The sequence below is a fragment of the Taeniopygia guttata genome, chromosome 5, assembly GCF_048771995.1.
Source record: "Taeniopygia guttata chromosome 5, bTaeGut7.mat, whole genome shotgun sequence".
NCBI lineage: Eukaryota > Metazoa > Chordata > Aves > Passeriformes > Estrildidae > Taeniopygia > Taeniopygia guttata.
In genome coordinates, this window is record NC_133030.1 from 49550533 (window position 1) to 49569018 (window position 18486).

At 41.8% G+C, this 18486-nt stretch overlaps 1 protein-coding gene across 8 annotated transcripts in view; it reads left to right on the forward strand.

The window, feature by feature from the left end:
- Positions 1–7794: 7794 nt before the first annotated feature.
- Positions 7795–18486, forward strand: part of UNC79 (unc-79 homolog, NALCN channel complex subunit) — a 106405-nt gene continuing 95713 nt past the window's right edge. For 5 of the 8 annotated variants that reach the window (XM_030274890.4, XM_030274898.4, XM_072930363.1 and 2 more), the window contains exons 1-2: positions 7798–8382; positions 13676–13796. In XM_030274890.4, coding sequence (XP_030130750.4) covers positions 8361–8382; positions 13676–13796 — 143 coding nt within the window. In that variant the 5' untranslated portion in view covers positions 7798–8360. Of the gene's footprint in view, positions 8383–8442; positions 10432–13675; positions 13797–18486 lie in introns of those variants that run through there. The other 3 variants (XM_072930364.1, XR_012056479.1, XM_030274894.4) reach the window with 3 other exon arrangements.

An 18486-nucleotide genomic window follows, 5' to 3' on the forward strand; every position in this document is an offset into this window, starting at 1 on the left:
GTTGTTGTACTTGTCCTCTTAAATTATGGCAATGAGTAATAAGATTCCCTGGTTATAATATGTACTTCGGGGATGTGAGTAAAGCACTGACAATTGTGTTGGATGAAATGAGGTAACAGATATAAAGGGATGTTTCTATTGAAGCAGTGATAATTTTTAGAAACTACTTACCTGAAGAGCTACTTGAAATTTAAGTGTTTCTCGCAAATACTTTTTTTTTTCAGATTTTAAGTCCACTCCAAGCATTTCTTCCTGAAAGTACTAATGATTACATTCTACAGGCATTTAAAATACTTCAGTCTTCATATAGCTTTCTTTACTAATTGCATATGGATCTTTAACCCTGGGACTGGAAGCTCTGGGGAATGTGGTGCACAGAAAACCAAGATGAAAAGGAGAGAAGCCAGGTCATTGCAGGCACCTTTATTGCTGTTAGTGTGGTATGAATGAGCTTATACTCTTCATTAAGTGCAAGGGTGTTTATTTATTTGTCTAAACCAGACACAGTTCATCTAGAACTGGGCTGATATGTGCAGCCAGTGGTGCCCAGGGCTCTGGCTCCAACAGCTGTTTTTTTCCTCAGGCTTCCTACAGCTGCCCAAGGTGTTTGGTGAAAATGGTTGGTCGGTTTGTTATTTCACAGCACCCTACCTGCAGCCTGATGGGTACTACCCAGTGCTCCCTGAGTGATGCTGAGTTCTGTGTGTGGACATCAGTGGAGTCCTTTGCAAAGAAAGTCCCTCCTGTAATTCCACATCTAGATGGAGAGCACCAAACATGAATGCTTGCCCAAGGTAAGGCAGCAGGGTAGCAGGAGGTGGAAACAGCTGAAGGATGGTTCCCTGCCATGCTTCTCATGGCATCTCTACATCAATGGTTTGCATTTCTTGCATATGGGGCCAAAGCTGGTTTAAAGCTCAATATAAGTAGTAGCACAGGCAACACATACCTAAGGGTAAGTGCTTGAAGCCTGTTCTTCCATTGGAACTCAAGTAGCAGCCATTCCAGGTAAGGCAGAAGATCTTGTATTGAATTAAACTTCGTAACATTTACATGCTTTGTGATAATGTGCTGCAGTGTACTCATAGTAAAATACTCATGAGTAAGTGGAAGTGTCTTTCAGTCACTCTGCTGTCTCTTCTTAAGAATAGATGCTCTGGATGAGTTTATACTTAAATTAAGAGGCGAGGTAGTGTTCAGCTTATGGTCCATAAACACTCTGGGTCTGCAAAAAGTTGTTGGGGAATATTAGGCAATTGTCAGGAGGCCTGAATTTGCAATAGATAGGACAATTTGTAAGGATCTGCAGATGAGAAAAATACATTCCCATGTGAAGTGCAGCAGCTTTCCTACAGGCTGCTTTAAGAGTGTCCCATTTCTGTCAAGTTAGTTCACTTTTTGTTTCCACCAAGGTTCCTGTCTCTGATAGACCACCCTTTATTTCGTCCTAGGTTACTGCTAGATTCCTGTGTGGAGCAAACCATTTTGGAGGAGAGACTAGACAGATTGTTGGCTCCTAGGGAAACAGCCTTCAAATGCAGGAGCAAGGTCAGTCAGCTTTAGTTGTCACTGAGCTAGGGTCTTGACCCTGGCATGGATCACAAACTTGGTACAGGTGTGGTAAAACACTAAGGACCTCAGCAGCGTTGAGTGTCACATGCTTTCTCCTCACTTCTTTGTGGAAAGTCTCATGCCTTTTTTTGCCCTCTGTTTTTGCCCAGCAGAGACCTCTTACAAATGTTTTTACTTGAGTGTAGAAAGATAAAAGCAAAGTAAGTATCTGGTCTTCTTAATTTTTCTGTTCATTTCCTTGCCTTTGGGCCATGATGCTGTGATAGGTTTAAGAAGGCAGTATTTTGACACTTGTCATTCTGATTCCTAAAGCATTACTGCCACTATGATGTGCTTTTATTTTAGCCGTGTAGGTAGGTGGTAATAGTCAATTCTGCACAAGTCTGATATTAAAGGTAAGGAAAATCCCAGCTGTTTGCAGAGTGATATAATTCAGCTAGGGTGGTGCTAATTTTCACAAACTTGGCATGTTAGCTGTCACAAAGACTGTACCTCTTAGAGCAGCATATCCAGTCTCTGATTTTATAATAGTCTTAGTGCATGCTTATCAAATTTGTGCTAATTCTTTATGCAGGTCACCATGTATTTCTTAAACTCCACTGCTATGGCAACAAATTAAGTATTTTGTTCACTTAGAGGCTAATGACATTACTCTAGAAGAGAAATTGAGGGCATTTATCAGAGATTTTTACAGTGACAGATGTTGACAAATGTAATAATAAAGCAAACATCCACAGATTTAGTTGACATAATTATCATAATAAGAGAAAAATTCCAGTTTTGTTAGTACAATCAAATAACCAGTGTATTTCTTAACAACTTTTTGTTTTCCCGAAGTCTTCTTCTAAACTGGGGAAAGAAAGAACAAATATCAACATCACAATCTGGCTACTCTGTTGGAAACACAGTATTAGCAATGAGACATAGAGCCCTTTGCTGCTCCATCTCTCACTTTAAAGCAGCCCAAGTCAGTGATGACTGAAATGAATTTGTCACATGCCAGATGGCATAACTGATATGGGTCGGTGGCTTCGGCCAAGCTTCTGGTCACATTATGATCACTTCTGCCATTACTGCCAAGTGGTTCTCTATTTTATTCTAATTCTCTACCTTATCCAAATGCCTATCCTACTCTACACCTTCCTTCTCAGAATATTACTTTCCTGCCCTCCCACAGGAGGAAGGTTGGGTTGGTATTTTTTCTGTACGTAGTGCTGTGTGATAGTACCACTAAAGGACGTTTTCCTTGCACTTTTAAGTCTCAGCACAGAGGCTAAAATTGGGTATTTTCACCTCAGAAGAAATTATTTCCCTGCACAAGACTATACAAGGTGTCAGTAATATTGTGTTACTTTTGTGCAGACATGATTTTCTGTGAGCAAGAAGAGGTCCTTTCCCTGCTCACTGTCTCTTGGCTCATGCTGGTTGACCCAGGTGTCAGAGCCCTGAGGAACTGCTCCAGGATACATGCTGTAGCCTATCTCAGTTAAGTCTAACTGCTCAGTTTAATCCCAGATAGACTTTTTCCTCAAGCGATTATATATTTTACAGTCATTCATGAGGATTAATTCTTACATAGAGTAAAGATTTAGAGACAAATTTAATTTAGTATGATATAACTATTGCTGTGAAAAACACTCATCTGAGCCTGAGGGACTCCATCTGCTGTTTAAATCTGACAGGGAGGAGGTTGGTCCCCATGCAGGAGCTGTTCAGGGGCTCCAGTTCCATACCAAGACCCTTTCATTGGCATTAGTTTAGCTTTGTAATTATTCAGAAAGCACCATGTAGATTGAAAAATCCTGTGAGCCAGAGAAACCTGCCTCCTCCTGCTTCAGTTCACTCTGTGTTTGGCTTTTCTTATAGCAATTACCCTTGCCCCCCTCCATGCCATAACCTTCAATTCAGATAGGCTTGTAGAGATTAAAGGAAAAAATTGAGGCATTTCAAACTTGTCCCCACTTCTACTGCAGTTTTTAATATTCCTATCACAATGCAGGTATTGATAATCTCCTGACAAAAGTGGTGAGGAAGTTGAAATAATTGAGGTATTGGCTTAAAAGAAATGAAATTGAAAGCTATCTGGTTTTGTTTTGTGTTTTGATAAAACTTAAAATGCACTTAGGTGCTTTGCCTCTCATTCTTGCCTGTTATTCAGGCATTGAAATACTCATTGTTTCAAACAATGTTTATATTGCATTGGAGTCTTTGAATATGTCAGGCAAGAACTATTTTTTATTTGAAATGCAAATAGAGACCCATGTAATTACATGACTCAGGAAGCCGAACCTTTAAGGAAAACACCATGAGAATGTTTTAAGTGTTTGTAACAGTGAACATGTCTGGATACAGATGTGCAGCTATATATCTGTGTAAACTAATGCAATTATTTATTTTTATACATGCATCAATTCACTTCAATTTATGAACAGTTTAATAAATTTTCTGTATGTGATTCAAGGTAGGAAGGCTTAGGATTTGTATTTTTCAGAAAGGATTACCTTTCTAAAAGTAGATTTGTTAATGCTTGGAGATTAAAAAAAAAAAAAAAGGAACAACACAATATTTTGTGTCTTTTTGGAGCTGAATACTTGAAAATGTAAGTCAAAGTGACAATAGTCACATAAATAGTGACTTCTGCTCTTGATTACTTCTTTTCTCCTTACAGGAGAAAATGTCATTTATTTATTCCTGAATTATATTGTAACTACAGTACACACTCTTAGGCAGGCAAAACTTAGTTAAAAGCCAGCACAATTCACAGAAACAATATGTTCCAAATCCCTTCCACACCTTATCTACCTTATCCTGCAAAAGCCACATTTCAAAACAACCAGACTTATACAAGTCTATGGGACATGATAGGATGCACTCACAAGTGCTGAGGGAGTTGGCCAATGACACTGTAAGGCTGATTTTTATCATCTTTTACAAAGGCCAAAGCTACTGGGAGAGTCCTGAGAAATAGAAGAAAGCAAGAGTCACTCCTGTTTTCAAGAAGGACAAGCAGGAGTATCTGGGAAATTATAGGTCATTTATCTTCACCTTGATCCATGGGAAGATGATGGAGAAAATAATCCTGTAAATCACTTCCAAAGACATTAAGGACAGAAGGGTTATTTGGAGTAGTCAGCGTGCATTTGCAAAGGGAAAACCATGCCTGACCGACTTGATAACCTTCTGCAACAAAATTACTAACTTGGTGTAGGAGGAGAAAGCAGTGAAAGTTTATCTTTAGCAAGACTTTTATCAATGCTTCCCGTTACATCAGCAAAGAGAAAGTAATGAAATACGGACTAGGCAAGTTGACAATGATGTGAATTGGAAAGTGGCCAAACAAACTGCCAGGCTCAGAGGGTTGTGCTCAGGGGCAAAAAGCCCAGCTGGAAACCAGTGCTGCACTGCAGGGGTCAGCCCTGGGCCAGTGCTGTTTCATGTCTCTGCCCACGACCCAGATGATGGGACACCCTCTGCAGACGATGCAAAACTGGGAGAAGCTGTTGATACACCAGCACTTGAAGGTTGTGCTGCCATTCAAATGTGTCTTGAGAGCTCGGAGATGTGGGCCAGCATGAGTCTTATGAAGTTCAACACGTTAAAATCCAAATCATGCACATGAGAGGGAATAACTAAGCACCAGTACAGGCTGGGGCTGAGCAGCTGAAAAGCAGCTCTGCAAAGAGTGACGTGGGCATCCTGGTACACACCAAGCTGACTGTGAGCCAGCAATGAGCCTGCGTGGCAAGAAGGCCAACAGGATCCTGGGCTGCAGTAGGAAAAGCACGGCCAGCAGGTCAAGGGAGGTGTTTATACTGCTCTGCTTGGCACTGGTTAGACCTGACTGGAGTTCTGTGTCTGGTTCTGGACTCACCAGTACAAGAAAGACATGAATATACTGGAGTAAGTTGAGGGAAGGGCTAAGTGATGAAGAGACTGGAGCATCTGTCATGTAAAAGGGTGCTGAGAGAACTGGGACTGTTTAGCACAAAAGTCAAAAGGTTTGGTGTGGGGAGTGGGTCTTGTCAGCGTGTACAAATACCTTAGGAGAGGGAATAAGAAGATGGAACCACACTTTTCTCAGTGGAGCTCAGTGACAGGATGACAGGCAATTGGCATGAACTGAAATACAAGAAGAAAACGCTTTCTACTGTGAGGATAGTCTAAACTTTGAACAAGTTGCTTAGAGAAGTTGTGGTGTCTTTATGCTTGCAGATATTTGAAACTTGGCAGGACATGGCCCTGAGCAATTTGCTCTAGCTGACCTTGCTTTGAGCAGGGAAGTTAGAGTAGACAAGCTCCAGAGAGTCTTTCCAACCTCAAAGATTCCATGATTCTGTAGAATTTCTGCTCATGAACTCAGAAAGTAGCATGCTTTCATTTTCATCTGTTGGTGTGTAAATTTTCCACCCCCCATTCATTTGATGTTAAAAATATATTATTTTATTAATGATTTGTGGGCTTTAAGATGCCTGCAGCTTTTATGTGTTCTCTTAACACACGTGTGTGCAGAGGAAAAAATCAAATGGACATAAACCTTAGCTGCTTAAAATGGTTCCTAGTGGAGCACTGTACCAATTTTGTTAGGCATATTCATGAGGATCTTGCTGAGAAACTATGACACTGGTTCAGCCCAGACACTTGGGAAATTAATTCCCAGAGTGCCACATTTCTATATTTGCTGCTTAATGACATTTGTTCACAATATAAAGCATGAGTCTCTATACTTGAATTAACAAACTAGGCAAGTATTAAATTGTTTGACTGAACAACAGACTACTTGTATAGGATTTATTTAGGGCTTAGACATTGTTTAGACAATGCAGAAGAACTCATAAGCAATAAATTGTTTACCAGGTAGCTGAACTACATGCTGTACTATGTAGGACCTTGTTCAGTAAATGCAGGCATAGCTGCAATTTTCAGACACTTAAACCAAAGAAGAAATTTTGCATGAGAAATGGAATTAATATTTTCTCAGTGTACTCCTGCTTTATCAACTTGAGTGTTTTTAATAAGCTCACTACTCTGGTATTTGAACACTTTGTATAATTCAAAGATATTTATGGAAGCGCAGTTCCCCTCAGTGCAGAGAGCTTACTATTGTTCTGTAATAAGCAATAAAGCAGTTCAGATTGATTTGTTGCATCAACAGACAGAAATTTAAAGATGAAATTTCAATATCTTATTTCAATGAAGTCTGAAAGCCATTTGTCTGTATATTCGTCCCTTATGCTCCATGTTGTGAGACATAGGGTTAGGGGAAACTGGTTTGTAGCACCACATGACCTCTCTGAGCACTTCAATAAATAAAGCTTCTAATAAAGGCAAAAACTTAAATATTTACTGTCAAATGAATGTAAAAGAGCAAACTGTGGTATAAGTTGGGTTCTCTCTGTCTTTGGGGCTCACAAGCAGCAGGGAGTGTGGAAAGATATATGGCCTCCAGTAAGAGCTCTACTTTTCTACTTTGTACCTAATTAAGGGGTGTTGAAGAAACATTGCCCATGCACTATTTTTAGAAAATTTCTTTCAGGAAAAATATGAACCAGTTAATGCCAGTGAACAGAATCTGCCCCTTCATTGTGGTTCATGGCAGTGAATGTGCATTGTCCCCAAATCAGGGCAGCAGTAATTTGGAGGCACTGCCTTCTATGATGAATAACAAAAGATAGCTATTTTCTTCCACCTCCACAGCGCAGTTCTCTTTGGCTGCCACAGTCCTATTTACTTTACACAGCCCAGCATTTTGAGGACAGTATGTTGCAATGGACTTTTTTGTGTGTAAACATCATGACTCTCATGCCCGGCTGATGAAATACTGCTGCTTCCACATAGCTTTTTCAGAGGTGTGAGGATCTAAAAAACTTATATGGAAAGTTTCAGAAAAGAAACACATCGTTCACTGTTAATTTCTGACACCTGGTACGGTCAAGTCAGGACGATGGGGAAGCTGATAGGACGCACAGCAGTGAAATAATTTCTCTTGAAGCAAATGACTTTTATTGTTAATACTGTACTCCCACCACAATCGGACAAAAATCTTTTCAACCCACCGTGGTCCTGGGGCAGTCACCATGGCTGGAATCTGGAGAAGGAGAGGGACACAGTGGGGGCTGAGCGCAGCCCTTGTTTCCTCGGGAAGGGCAGGGCGGTCCCGAGGCGCTCGGTGCACGGCCGAAAGAGGTGGGGAAAGCCGGCCCGGAGGCACTGCCTGCCTGCCCGCCCGCCTGGGGTACAGCTGGAGCCAGGGGTCGAGGGGAGAAGGACGCAAGGGAACAACAGTGCTGTTCCACGTCAGGGATCACACGGATCCCCAGCACAGCTCCTGGCAGTGCCACCAGCGCTGTCCTCGCTCAGTGCAGCTCCTGGGGAACCGCCCGCCCTTCCGCAGCCCCGGCCACCCTGGCGGCCCCCGGGGACACCGCCGACGCTTATCAAGGTCCTCCGGCTCGGCAGCTCCCAACTCGACGTTGTGACAACCTCGGCGGGGCCGCAGCGCCGCTGGGGCAGGTGCCTCAGGACCGCCCCGGCGCCAGCCAGCTTTCCTCTCCGCATCACATCCCACGTTCCCCGTCCCGTCTCGCACCCCGTCCCTCCCGAGGCCGTGTTTGCCGCGGCCGCCAGGCGCGCTGCCCCTTTAAGCGCGCTCCCGCCCGGTCCCGCCCGCCCGCCGCTCCCCGGCCCGCAGCCCTGCGGCACCGGCGGCGGCACCGGCACGGGCACCGGCAGCTCCATCGCGGCCGGGGGCCGGCGCTCCGCGGCGCCGAGGGGCAGAGCGGGGCGGCAGCATGTCCACCAAGGCGGAGCAGTGTGAGTGGGGCCGGGCGGGCTCCGGGCCGGGGTCTGTCCGAGGGGAGGGGAGCGGGGCCGGGGGCGCCGTCCCGCCGATGGCGCTGCCCCGCCGCCGCCCGCCCGCCGCCCCGGCGGGCAGCGCTGCCCGCGCTCCTGCCGCGGTCTGCGGCGGCCGCCGGCAGGCGGTGCAGGGGGAGGGGGCTGCCGGCGTTCTGGCTCTTTCTGTCGGAGCCGCCGCCGGTGCTGGTGGCCGCAGCCCCCGGAGCTCCTCGCTGTTCTGGCGGCCAGCTCGGGGCGGCGGCAAAGGCAGCGCCGGGGAGCGGACGGGGGAGATGAGGGATCGGGCTGAGAGTTCGTACTGAGGCCGCCGGCTTCGCCCGCCGCCCCACGGCGGGAGCGGTCCAGCCTGCCCCGTCTGCCGGCTCCGTGTCCCAAAGGATGCAGCCCCCTGCGAGAGCAGAGGTGACGCACGCGTCGCCGCCTTGCAGGTGGTCTTGCAGTGAGATGGAGCGAGAAGAGCCGTGCTGTCGTTCTTGCCCGCGCCGCTCACCTTTCGGGTGAATGTAGGCTGGGTGTTTGTGTCTTGCCTACAGGCCACCTGCCACAGTGGCCGGTCCCAGCGCGATTCCCCCAGGTGCTGGCATCCCCCTGCCCGCGGCCAGCGTGCCTCTGCTTGGTCGCGGGTGTTGTAACCACCATGTTGGCTGGAGCTGATCAGAGCATGAGTAGATGACATGGTGGTTGGGGTACCTGCAGCAATCTGGGCTGTGGAAATGCTCCTCACTGTTGTTGCTCATGACACCTGGTTTGTCGGCAAGAGCCCTGATGGGATGCTGAAAATAAAATACTGGGGTAGTCGAGCTCGCCACCCATATCAAAGCTACTTTCTTGCCTGATACAGTGTCATGGTTATGAACAGGCAGTCTGGGACCAAGAGGTTGGATTGATGTTTGTCATGATGACGTGATGTGATTTGACACTTTGCATGCTTAGACTTGCTCTCTTCTTCCTCCAGGTCACTGAGAAGGATCCTTGTGTTTATATATGCTTATGGTGAACAGATATAACAAAAAGAATACCTGTATTTTTCTTTTCTGTTAGGGTTTACTGCTTATTTACGATGATGGATCATCTTGCTTTAAAAATATTATGCAGATGTTAATTTATTGCTGTAAAGATGGAGTTCTAGTCTTTTAACTAGAGACACAATATTCTGATGTGCAGAAGCCCTGAATTGTGCAATGTTTGGATCTGTACCATTCTGTTGTTGCTTCCATCCCCTACTTGCACCTGAGTTCTATAACTGTTTCTTCTCTTGTGTGATACTTGCACATTAATTGTACTTCCTTCACACTGCCATGCAGAAGAATTTGTGCTACTTTTTGTCCTAGCACTGGCTATGGCATTTTCTTTTCGATTCTGTCTTCTCTGTTCCTCTATTCTTAATGCTTTTGGTCTGCTCTGTTTGAGCTTCTCTTATGTATTTTATCCTTGGCTGTTTTTTATTTTCATCCCTTTGTACTTTTCAAGACACTGCATCAAAGCCTACCATGTCCCTATAGCTCTCTATTTTAAGATTGACTTCGGGTCCAGATTTCAGATCTTTCTGCCTTCCAATGTTCCTTTCTGTGATACTCTAGGCAGAGTATTTGGTTAATGGACATATCCTGTACATTCTAACCTGCTGAATGTATTTTTTTTACCAAGGCTGCTTCCCTGACTAGTTCTTATGGCATTACCAAATGTCTTTGTCTCTACATAATTTCAAGATTCCCTCACCAGCAATTTTTGAGTAATGGACTCTGACAAGGATGTGTTGGTGTGCATGCATCACTACCAGTCAAACTTTCAAACCCCAGCTGTCGCTGTTGTTGCTTCTGCCCTCACTGAGTGACAGGCAAGAACCAGAATGTCTTGGGAAGAACTCAAGTTACAAGTCATAATGAATTCTCAGTTTACCAAGAGCATCAGTGAAACACTGCGACTGAGGAATCACTGATTGGAACAGAAGATAAGCTGGTCTAAACATGAATCCCACAGCTCTTGGGCAGGTTCTGTGAACAACAGGTAAAATGGTGTCATTCTGGAGGTTAACTGGAGAAGCTGCTCTTTTTTGTGACCACACACATCTTGTATTGCATACCAGATATATCAACAGTGACTTTGATCACTTGACTCTTTGCAGCATGCCTGAGATGTTCTGTTGTATTCAAAGAAAATGAATTATTTTTCACCCTAAAAAGCAGTAATTGGTGTTTAGTTGTGGTAAGTAATGTCCTGGGAATGCCTGATGCCTGCTCTGTTCCCCCCCAGGACAGTGGAGCAACCAAGGCCATCTTTGAGGACTCCCAATGGCTTTACTCTAGGTTCAGTCAATGGTTACACAGGGGCTGAGGAGTTTAGTGAAGTCTGTGTTGATGCTAGAGAGATACCTATTTGTTTTTTTGATGACCCTATGAGGGTGGCCAAGTGCTTCCACAGGGTGCCATCACTTTTTGAAGTGTGTCTCTGGGTACTTGGAAACTCAGAAATTTGTGCCATTTGCACACTTGCTGTAGCTTGAATCCTGGCAAAGTTTTTGCTTTGGGGCTTTCCTTCAGAATTTTCTTTATGCTGTGGGAAGCTGTGCTGAAATGGACATTGTTTTGGGAAACACTGTTTTTGGGAAACAGAAAGTGAGGCTGAAACCTTTAGCCTAAAGCTAATGTTTATATTTAGACTTTATAAATAAGTTTTCTCTTTTGATATTTGGCCTGATACAATTACAAAACAATGCCAATTAATAAAAATGAATGGATTTTCATTCATTAAAAAAAAAGCTGTTCTAAGTGATTCTAGATACCCTATGCCCTTTATTGAAAATTAGTAACTGTAGGGAGGCACACAGCTCTCTGAAATACATCTAGATCTGAATTGTGTAATAATCTTTGGCATTTTGTAGTCCATTTAATTTACAGATATCTGACAGCAAACCATAATAGCCACAGTAATCTGTGCACCTTGCTGTGAATTGTTCTTAGTTGGGTACTTCCTTGCATAGTCTGTGTCATTTACAGATATACTTGGTTTCATACTTTTTTTTTCCCTGACCAGAGAAAGTAACATCACAAAATACATTTACGAAATCATTACTTTCTTAATCTAGAAACTAAACTAGATTAGTTTTATGGCAGTTGAAAGAAATGTCTACCTTATAAATAATCTGATGAGACAGCCTGCAAATCTGGGACTAAAACTGGGATTAGTGGGCAGAAAGAATGAGGTGTGAGATGAGAAGGGGAAAACAGTCTTGGGCTGCTCAAGTCAGCCTCTGTAATGTGGAGTGAAACACATCCTGCCCAGATGTTCCTGGCCCAGTGGTTTGGGGGCCATACAGGAAGCCACTTATGGCTGCTGTCACACAGGATAAACTCCTGCAGAGCACTGCTCATGTGCCACAGGCCTACGTGGTGGTAATTCTGATTTCAGTTGTTTGAGGGAGAGGGGAAATGTCATGATTGTTTTTAGTTATTCATTAATTGTGAAGTAAAAGGCTTAAGGATGAGGAAATGTAATTAAAGATGCTTATGCATTTTTAGAGTGTTGCTTTTGCATATGCATTATGACAGTGTCCATGGTTGCATTTTTGCTTGCTGGTTTCACACAGACCCCAGTCCTTCAGTCACCTGATGGGCTTTCTCAAGGAGAAAGCCTTGTGATGAAGCCAGGTAATACCATGAGGGAGGCTTTTGTCTGCAGAAGCTTCACTTGCTGCAGGAGCTGGGGAATGCCCTCCTTACAACAGGAAATGAGTTAAAGAATGACCTTAGTTGGGTGCTGTAAGTCTGGATTTCTTGTCATGCGTTCAAGAAAAGAGTTTTCTTCATTTGATGATTATTTGAGTGTTCACCATTTTATGGATAATTGACTTGAGATTGTCAGAACTTATTTGTTGTGTGGCTGACCACTCAAGGAATCTTTTGTTTTCTGGATGTGAAAGTCCAGTGTGTACTGTTACCTATAGTGGCAAAATGGCTCTCAGTATTTCAAGCTGAGCCTCCAACAATATTTGCAGACACTTTGCTTTTGGTGTCCGTCCATCAGTCTTTTTCTGCAATACGGGTACAATGTCACCCCTTCTCATTCAACTTGCCAGTGGCACAGAAAAAAATAGAAAATTCATGAACTGTCCAGCTATCTCAGCAGTGTAAGCCATAGCAATGTCTCCCAGGTCGTTAGTACCTTTCTGTTCAGTGGAGGACTTAATGGTATTTATTGCTTAATAAATGCTATTTGACCATGAGAATAAAACCAATAATTGACTAATTGCTTGTTTAGGAAGCATGATTTATCTTCCACACTGAGGGGGCCCAGTAGGGCAGCAAGGTGTATCTTGGTATAGTGAAAGACTGTTATAATCCATATGCTTAAGGGCTGAAAGAATTCAGAAGCATCTCCCCTTTTAACTGCCTGTTACAGTCTTGGTGCACTTTTAACATGATGAAGAGTTCCCAGGCAGCTGTGCTTTCATGAGGCTGTGTCTGCAGTGCAGCACAGCTGAGCAGCCCTCTGCCCCAGCCAGTGCACTCTGTCTCAGCAGAGCTGGTTAATCTGAGTGGAGCAAGAGGAGCTGTGTGTGTGTAGATGTCTCTCCATGAGACTGTCTTGTGCTGTACAGGCAATGTAAGGCTGTGCAATTAGGGGAGTAATCACTTTTTTCCCAATACTGAACAAGGATTCCTATTAGAAAATAAAGCCAGTGTTTACTTGTAATACAACAAAAATTGGTTTCAGTGGAGGTGCGCACCTCCTGCTGCTCTTTGAAATCCCTTTATCTGCTTGATTGCACTTCCTAAGACAAATAAAGAGCAGCCACTTTGCTCTTATATCTTTAGTTCATTGCATAAAGTAAATGTATGGCCCACAGTAAATCACATAAGGTCTCTCTGTCTTAGCTTATATCTCTGCTTTGGCTGTAGAAATACTTATCTGTCTCACATGAACCTCCTGTGGTCCAATGACTCATTCATTATAAATGACTCTTGAGATGCTTGGAGACATGGACAAAGTGCTGAGTGGCAATATATATTTTTTAATTTGCTAGCACTAAGTTTGCCTAATACAGATGCAGAAATTCACTTCCATGTGCTCTCCCTGGCACTCTTTTACAATTTATTCAGTCAGAACAGAATGAGCAGAGAGATTTTTTTCTGGTTTTTGAGTTTAATATTTAAATTTAAAAAAAATGAAAATGAAACAGTCATGACTCTCTCAAAATCTGCAAAAAGCCTAAATGAAAGTTTTTGTGTTTGTCTTTTTGTCTTTTATGTAGTTGCTTCCAAAATCCGTTACCTTCAAGAATACCACAACCGGGTTCTCCACAACATATACCCTGTGCCCTCTGGAACTGACATTGCAAATACTCTGAAATACTTTTCTCAGACCTTATTGAGGTAAGTTTTGACTAATGCTCTTGACGAAAAAAGAGCTAAAGAATTGTAGGGGATATCGATTGGCTTTGAACTGGTTGCCAGATTTAACGGGTCAATGGTCAGCCAAAAAGAGTCAGAGCATAATTTAAGAAAAACATGGTATGAACGAATGTCTTCAGTGGCTGTTGCCCAATTTGCCCAGTTAAGCCCCTTTACTGAGTGGCTGATTCTAGAATAAACTTGGTTGATTATGCATTTGCTTGGTCCTAAGGCTTAGCTGAACGCACAAACATGCTGAACTTGTGAAGAAAGGAGTTTGTACCTATAGAGTTTTAGATGTGTATAATCATGGCCTCCTTGAGAGTCCTGGTGCCTCAGAATCCCAGAGTGGAGCCAGACAAGCAAGCAGAACTGGTTTCTTACTGTGCTTGGTTCAGCTCTTCTGGGTTCTGGTTCAGTCCCTTAGAACAACAGGAGCAGACAAAGTTTGTATACAGATCTGGATTTGGATGGTAACAACACATCAGGATTATTCTGATCCAACATTTTTGACTTAGTCTAATGTTTAGTAATAATATATAGTGCTAAATACCACGTGACTAGAGAATACATTACGAATAGGAAATACTATCTTGTCTTCCAAAAAAATAGGAAAAAAAGTGAGACTTTATTAGGAATAATGTACACTCCGCAGTGCTGCCTAGTGGATTCATATTTCCTAATTGGTTTTAAAATGGCTTTTGACCATGAAGAGGGGATTTTTATCTGCTGGTTTTGCCTGGCACTGGTTTTCACATCCAGAAGAATTCAGTTCAAATTGCATTTCTATGCATAGCTTCCAGATTTATACCTGGAAGATTGTCCCTGCTGTCAAAGGGTAGTTTGGAAATAAAGCTATTTGCATTATTTGAGGAGGAAACATTAACAAACTACAATTGACCCATATGTTTGTACATATACTCCTACGATGTAGACAAGTTGAGAAGCAAGAATTTAAACTTAAAAGAATGAGAACAGTTCATTCTAACATTCAAAGAGCCTGGGATACATCAAAATTTTCTTGACCCTGTTTAAAAGGAGAGACAGATAGAAATAATTTTTAATGGAACATCTGTTCACAGCAAACTTGAAACCTCCTGTTTACTTCTGAAAATTTCAAGAGCAGAACTGTTTGTTTCCCTCCTCATTTAGACTGTTGAAGAAACTTACAGCAGCCAATAGGACTTTTTGTTTGAAGGTTAATAAATTAAATTTTGTCTCATTGTATTGAGCAGTGGGAAAAATGTTCAAAGAGTCACGAAAGATACTTCTGAACCATGTCTCTGTTCCCACATCAGGCTATTATGATGGACTATTTGTACAACACACACTTAAATTGCATTTAAGTAAGATTATTTATGACAAGACAGCTTTTGCTTAAATACATGGAACCTTTAAGCTGTTAAACAAGAAAGTTGGACTTGATTCTGAATGTTTTCTCTTTTAGCTGTAATTACCAAGTGCTATAATGAGATATGTTTCTTTTTGGTCAGAAGTTCACTGGGTCAGGATAGATTTAGAATGTTCTGCTTAAAGAAAGCAGAACATCTTTCTGCCACTCTGTGGTCTTCTTTTATAATGTACAGCTGACCTGTCCTGTTGATAAATTCTTCAAACTCCAGGAGCAGTGATGTTCCTGGGCTTACTGAAATAGCTTTATACTTAGCAACTATGGGAGCAGATCAGAAATCAGGGCAGCAATTGCACAGTCAAGCAACTCCATTTTTTTAAATTTCATGTTCAGAATGGGACTGAACCAAAATCCTCTTGTTGGTAATGCTGAACCCCATGGGGCAGAAATGATACTCATGTCTGATACACAAATGGCTTTGTCCTTCATGATCTGGGATCTGATTAGCCTCAGAACTAAAAAGGTATGAGAAATTATTGCCAGGGCTTGGATCTAAATTTAAGTGGACTGAGTTCTGATACTCAGGCAAGGTCAAATTCAGATTCTAAACCCCTGTAGCTGGGGAGTTTGAACTGTGGGTCAAAGGCTGAGTGCTGTGATAGAACCAGTGTAACTTTATACACTTGCTGATACTAAGAAAGAAGATGGATAAAAAAGCAAAACAACACACCCTGTATTTAGTGTGGCAGATGGAAAGAAGGAAACTCCCACCCACTGTGTGCAGATCTCTGGAAGATTTACCCTTAAACTAAACAGACTGGTTAAGAACCTTTCTGAAGAGCATGTTCAAAAACTTATTTGAATATTTTTCATGCTGAGTCTCCTTTCTGCCTCCTACACTGAGACTCCATTGTACATGGTTTAACATCAGCAATAGAAGTACATGGTGCAGAATAACACAGAGCATATGCAATGAATTTGGGCTGTTAGGGACAAACAGTTCTTAGTGAACATGTATAGTCATAGAAATAATGAAGGAATAGTCGGAGAAATTCCACATAGTGATTGGGTTTTACAGAAGTAAATTTTACTGTTTATTACACTTTTACCTTTTTCTGTTATGGACACGCTGACTGTGTTCTTTTCAGTGGGATGTGCCCACTGTTTTGGATCACATTCATATGTGGTGTCATTTTGCTGGCTAAAGATGATTGCACAAGAGACTAATTTACTCCTTTGCTCTGTATGCAGCCTCCATAAATTACAAGCTCAGGGGTGGGGGGAGCAGATGTGGAATGACTGAAAAAAATTCCGTATTTCTATAACAAACATCACATAAAATCACCATACACAATGCATAGCACATTGACTCATTTAGTTCTTCTTTAATTTTCTCTTTGGGAAAAGCATTTCTTTACATTACAGCATGAATTTGTTTCATGCCCTACTCATTTTCAGTGATTTCTCCCTCATTTGAGGAATGATCTAAGGCTTAAGAAACATCTCGCAGAAAAGCTTATTCTTTCGCATTTTCCTGAGGAAAATTCTCCATATGTATTTCTAAGTAAAATACTTTATGTGAGGCATAGTTATAAATGCCATGGTGGCTATTAATGGTCATTATTGTGCTACCTTGGTGAGATGTAATTTCACTTGTAGGCATTTTAGGAAACCTGTCCAAGAAGGCAGTAATTGTGGGATATATTTGCAACAAAGATATACATGCCTTGAAACAAGCCTTGGTAGCTTTGCCCCTTATTGCAGAGCAAGTTCAGTATGGAGTAAGTTCAGTTTGGAGTTACAATTTGCAGATATTCCAAATTCTCAGTACTTGGTTTGAATTGAACCAGAAGCAAATTGCAATTGTATCTTGGTCTTAACGGACTTCCCAGATTTTCAATTTTGACTCCTCTGTTTATTGCCTTTTAAAAATATGGGTCAGGCAAAAGCCTGTTTTTTTAAATTTGTTTTTTAATAAATTTGTTGTGGTTCCAGCTGGAATTTAGATCTAGTCTTATTACTGTTAAACAACAGGGTGCTGTGATCAAGATATAAGTGGGCTTTGGCATCTAATCCAGAGATGGGCCTGTAGCGCAGTGTAAAAAGAAAGGATTAATATCCTTTCTCAAAATAAGTGCACATGGAGTGATGTTTTGGCAAGTAAAGAGATGGGTAATTGGTATTATCTGTTGGTAGACAAGAAAGGAATGTAGTGTAGTACCTTCACATCTCTAAACATAAGCTGTAAAATATGGCAAATGAACATCAAGCAAATTAGAAGGAATCAGCACTCTGATAATTCATTTTTAAAGTCATACTAGATTTTAGGTGATCTGATAAAACCGTGACAGTGATGATGTTTCTTTTACTGGACATTGGGTAACAGAAACCAAAATCATCTGCCAAATACATGAGGCACAGTAAAAAAAAAAAAAAAAGAAAAAAATAGTATTTTTGTAAGCCAGACTGTGTGCCATCTCTGACTGCAAGGGTGATGTAATAGTAGCCAAGTAGCCATGTGATAGTAGCCACTTGGCAAATAATTGTTTTTGTAAAAGTGTTTTTATTGCAAATGTATTACACCTTCTCTTATAAGCACCTTAGCAAGAATTTGGCTTACTTGTGTAAATTGCTGAATAGACTTGGGGGTAAGACTTGCTGAGGTGATTATATGATAGGGATTTCTGTACTGTTAAAGAGAAAAGAGGTTTCCAGAAGTGCTCTCTCTTGATATAATTCTGCTCTTCATGAGTCAGTGGAAATCTTAGTGCTATTGGCTTGTCTTTTATAAGTTTAACACTGACTGTGGGAACAGAGTTAAACCAACAGCAACTACTTTTGGAAATCCCAATGACTGAGAGGTGCAAAAAGGTGCTTTAAAAAGGAGAAAAAGCTTTGTGTGTGGGTTAATATATTTAAAAGGTGTATTATATTTTATAGGCACATATGGAGATTATGAACTAACCCTATAATTGCTTGATAACTAAAATATAACACTGCTTAAGTGAGAATTTATTTCTATTTAAAATAGTGGGGTTTATTTTTAAAATAAATTAGATTACCATGTTTACAACCATGTTTGCAACATTTTTAAAACTACATAACAAGCTGGTTGACGTATAGCCTCTATTTTGATACCCACTAAATTATTTTTATTTTTTGAAATTATCTCTCCTTTAGTTTATAATGAGTTATGTTGAATAATACCGTAAGTAACAGCAGGAGTGTATGGTAACATACTGTCTGATCTGCAGTTACATAATTGGTCTTGCTTGCTTAGCCCTTAGATTTTTGAAAGTAACTTATTTACCCAAGGAGTGT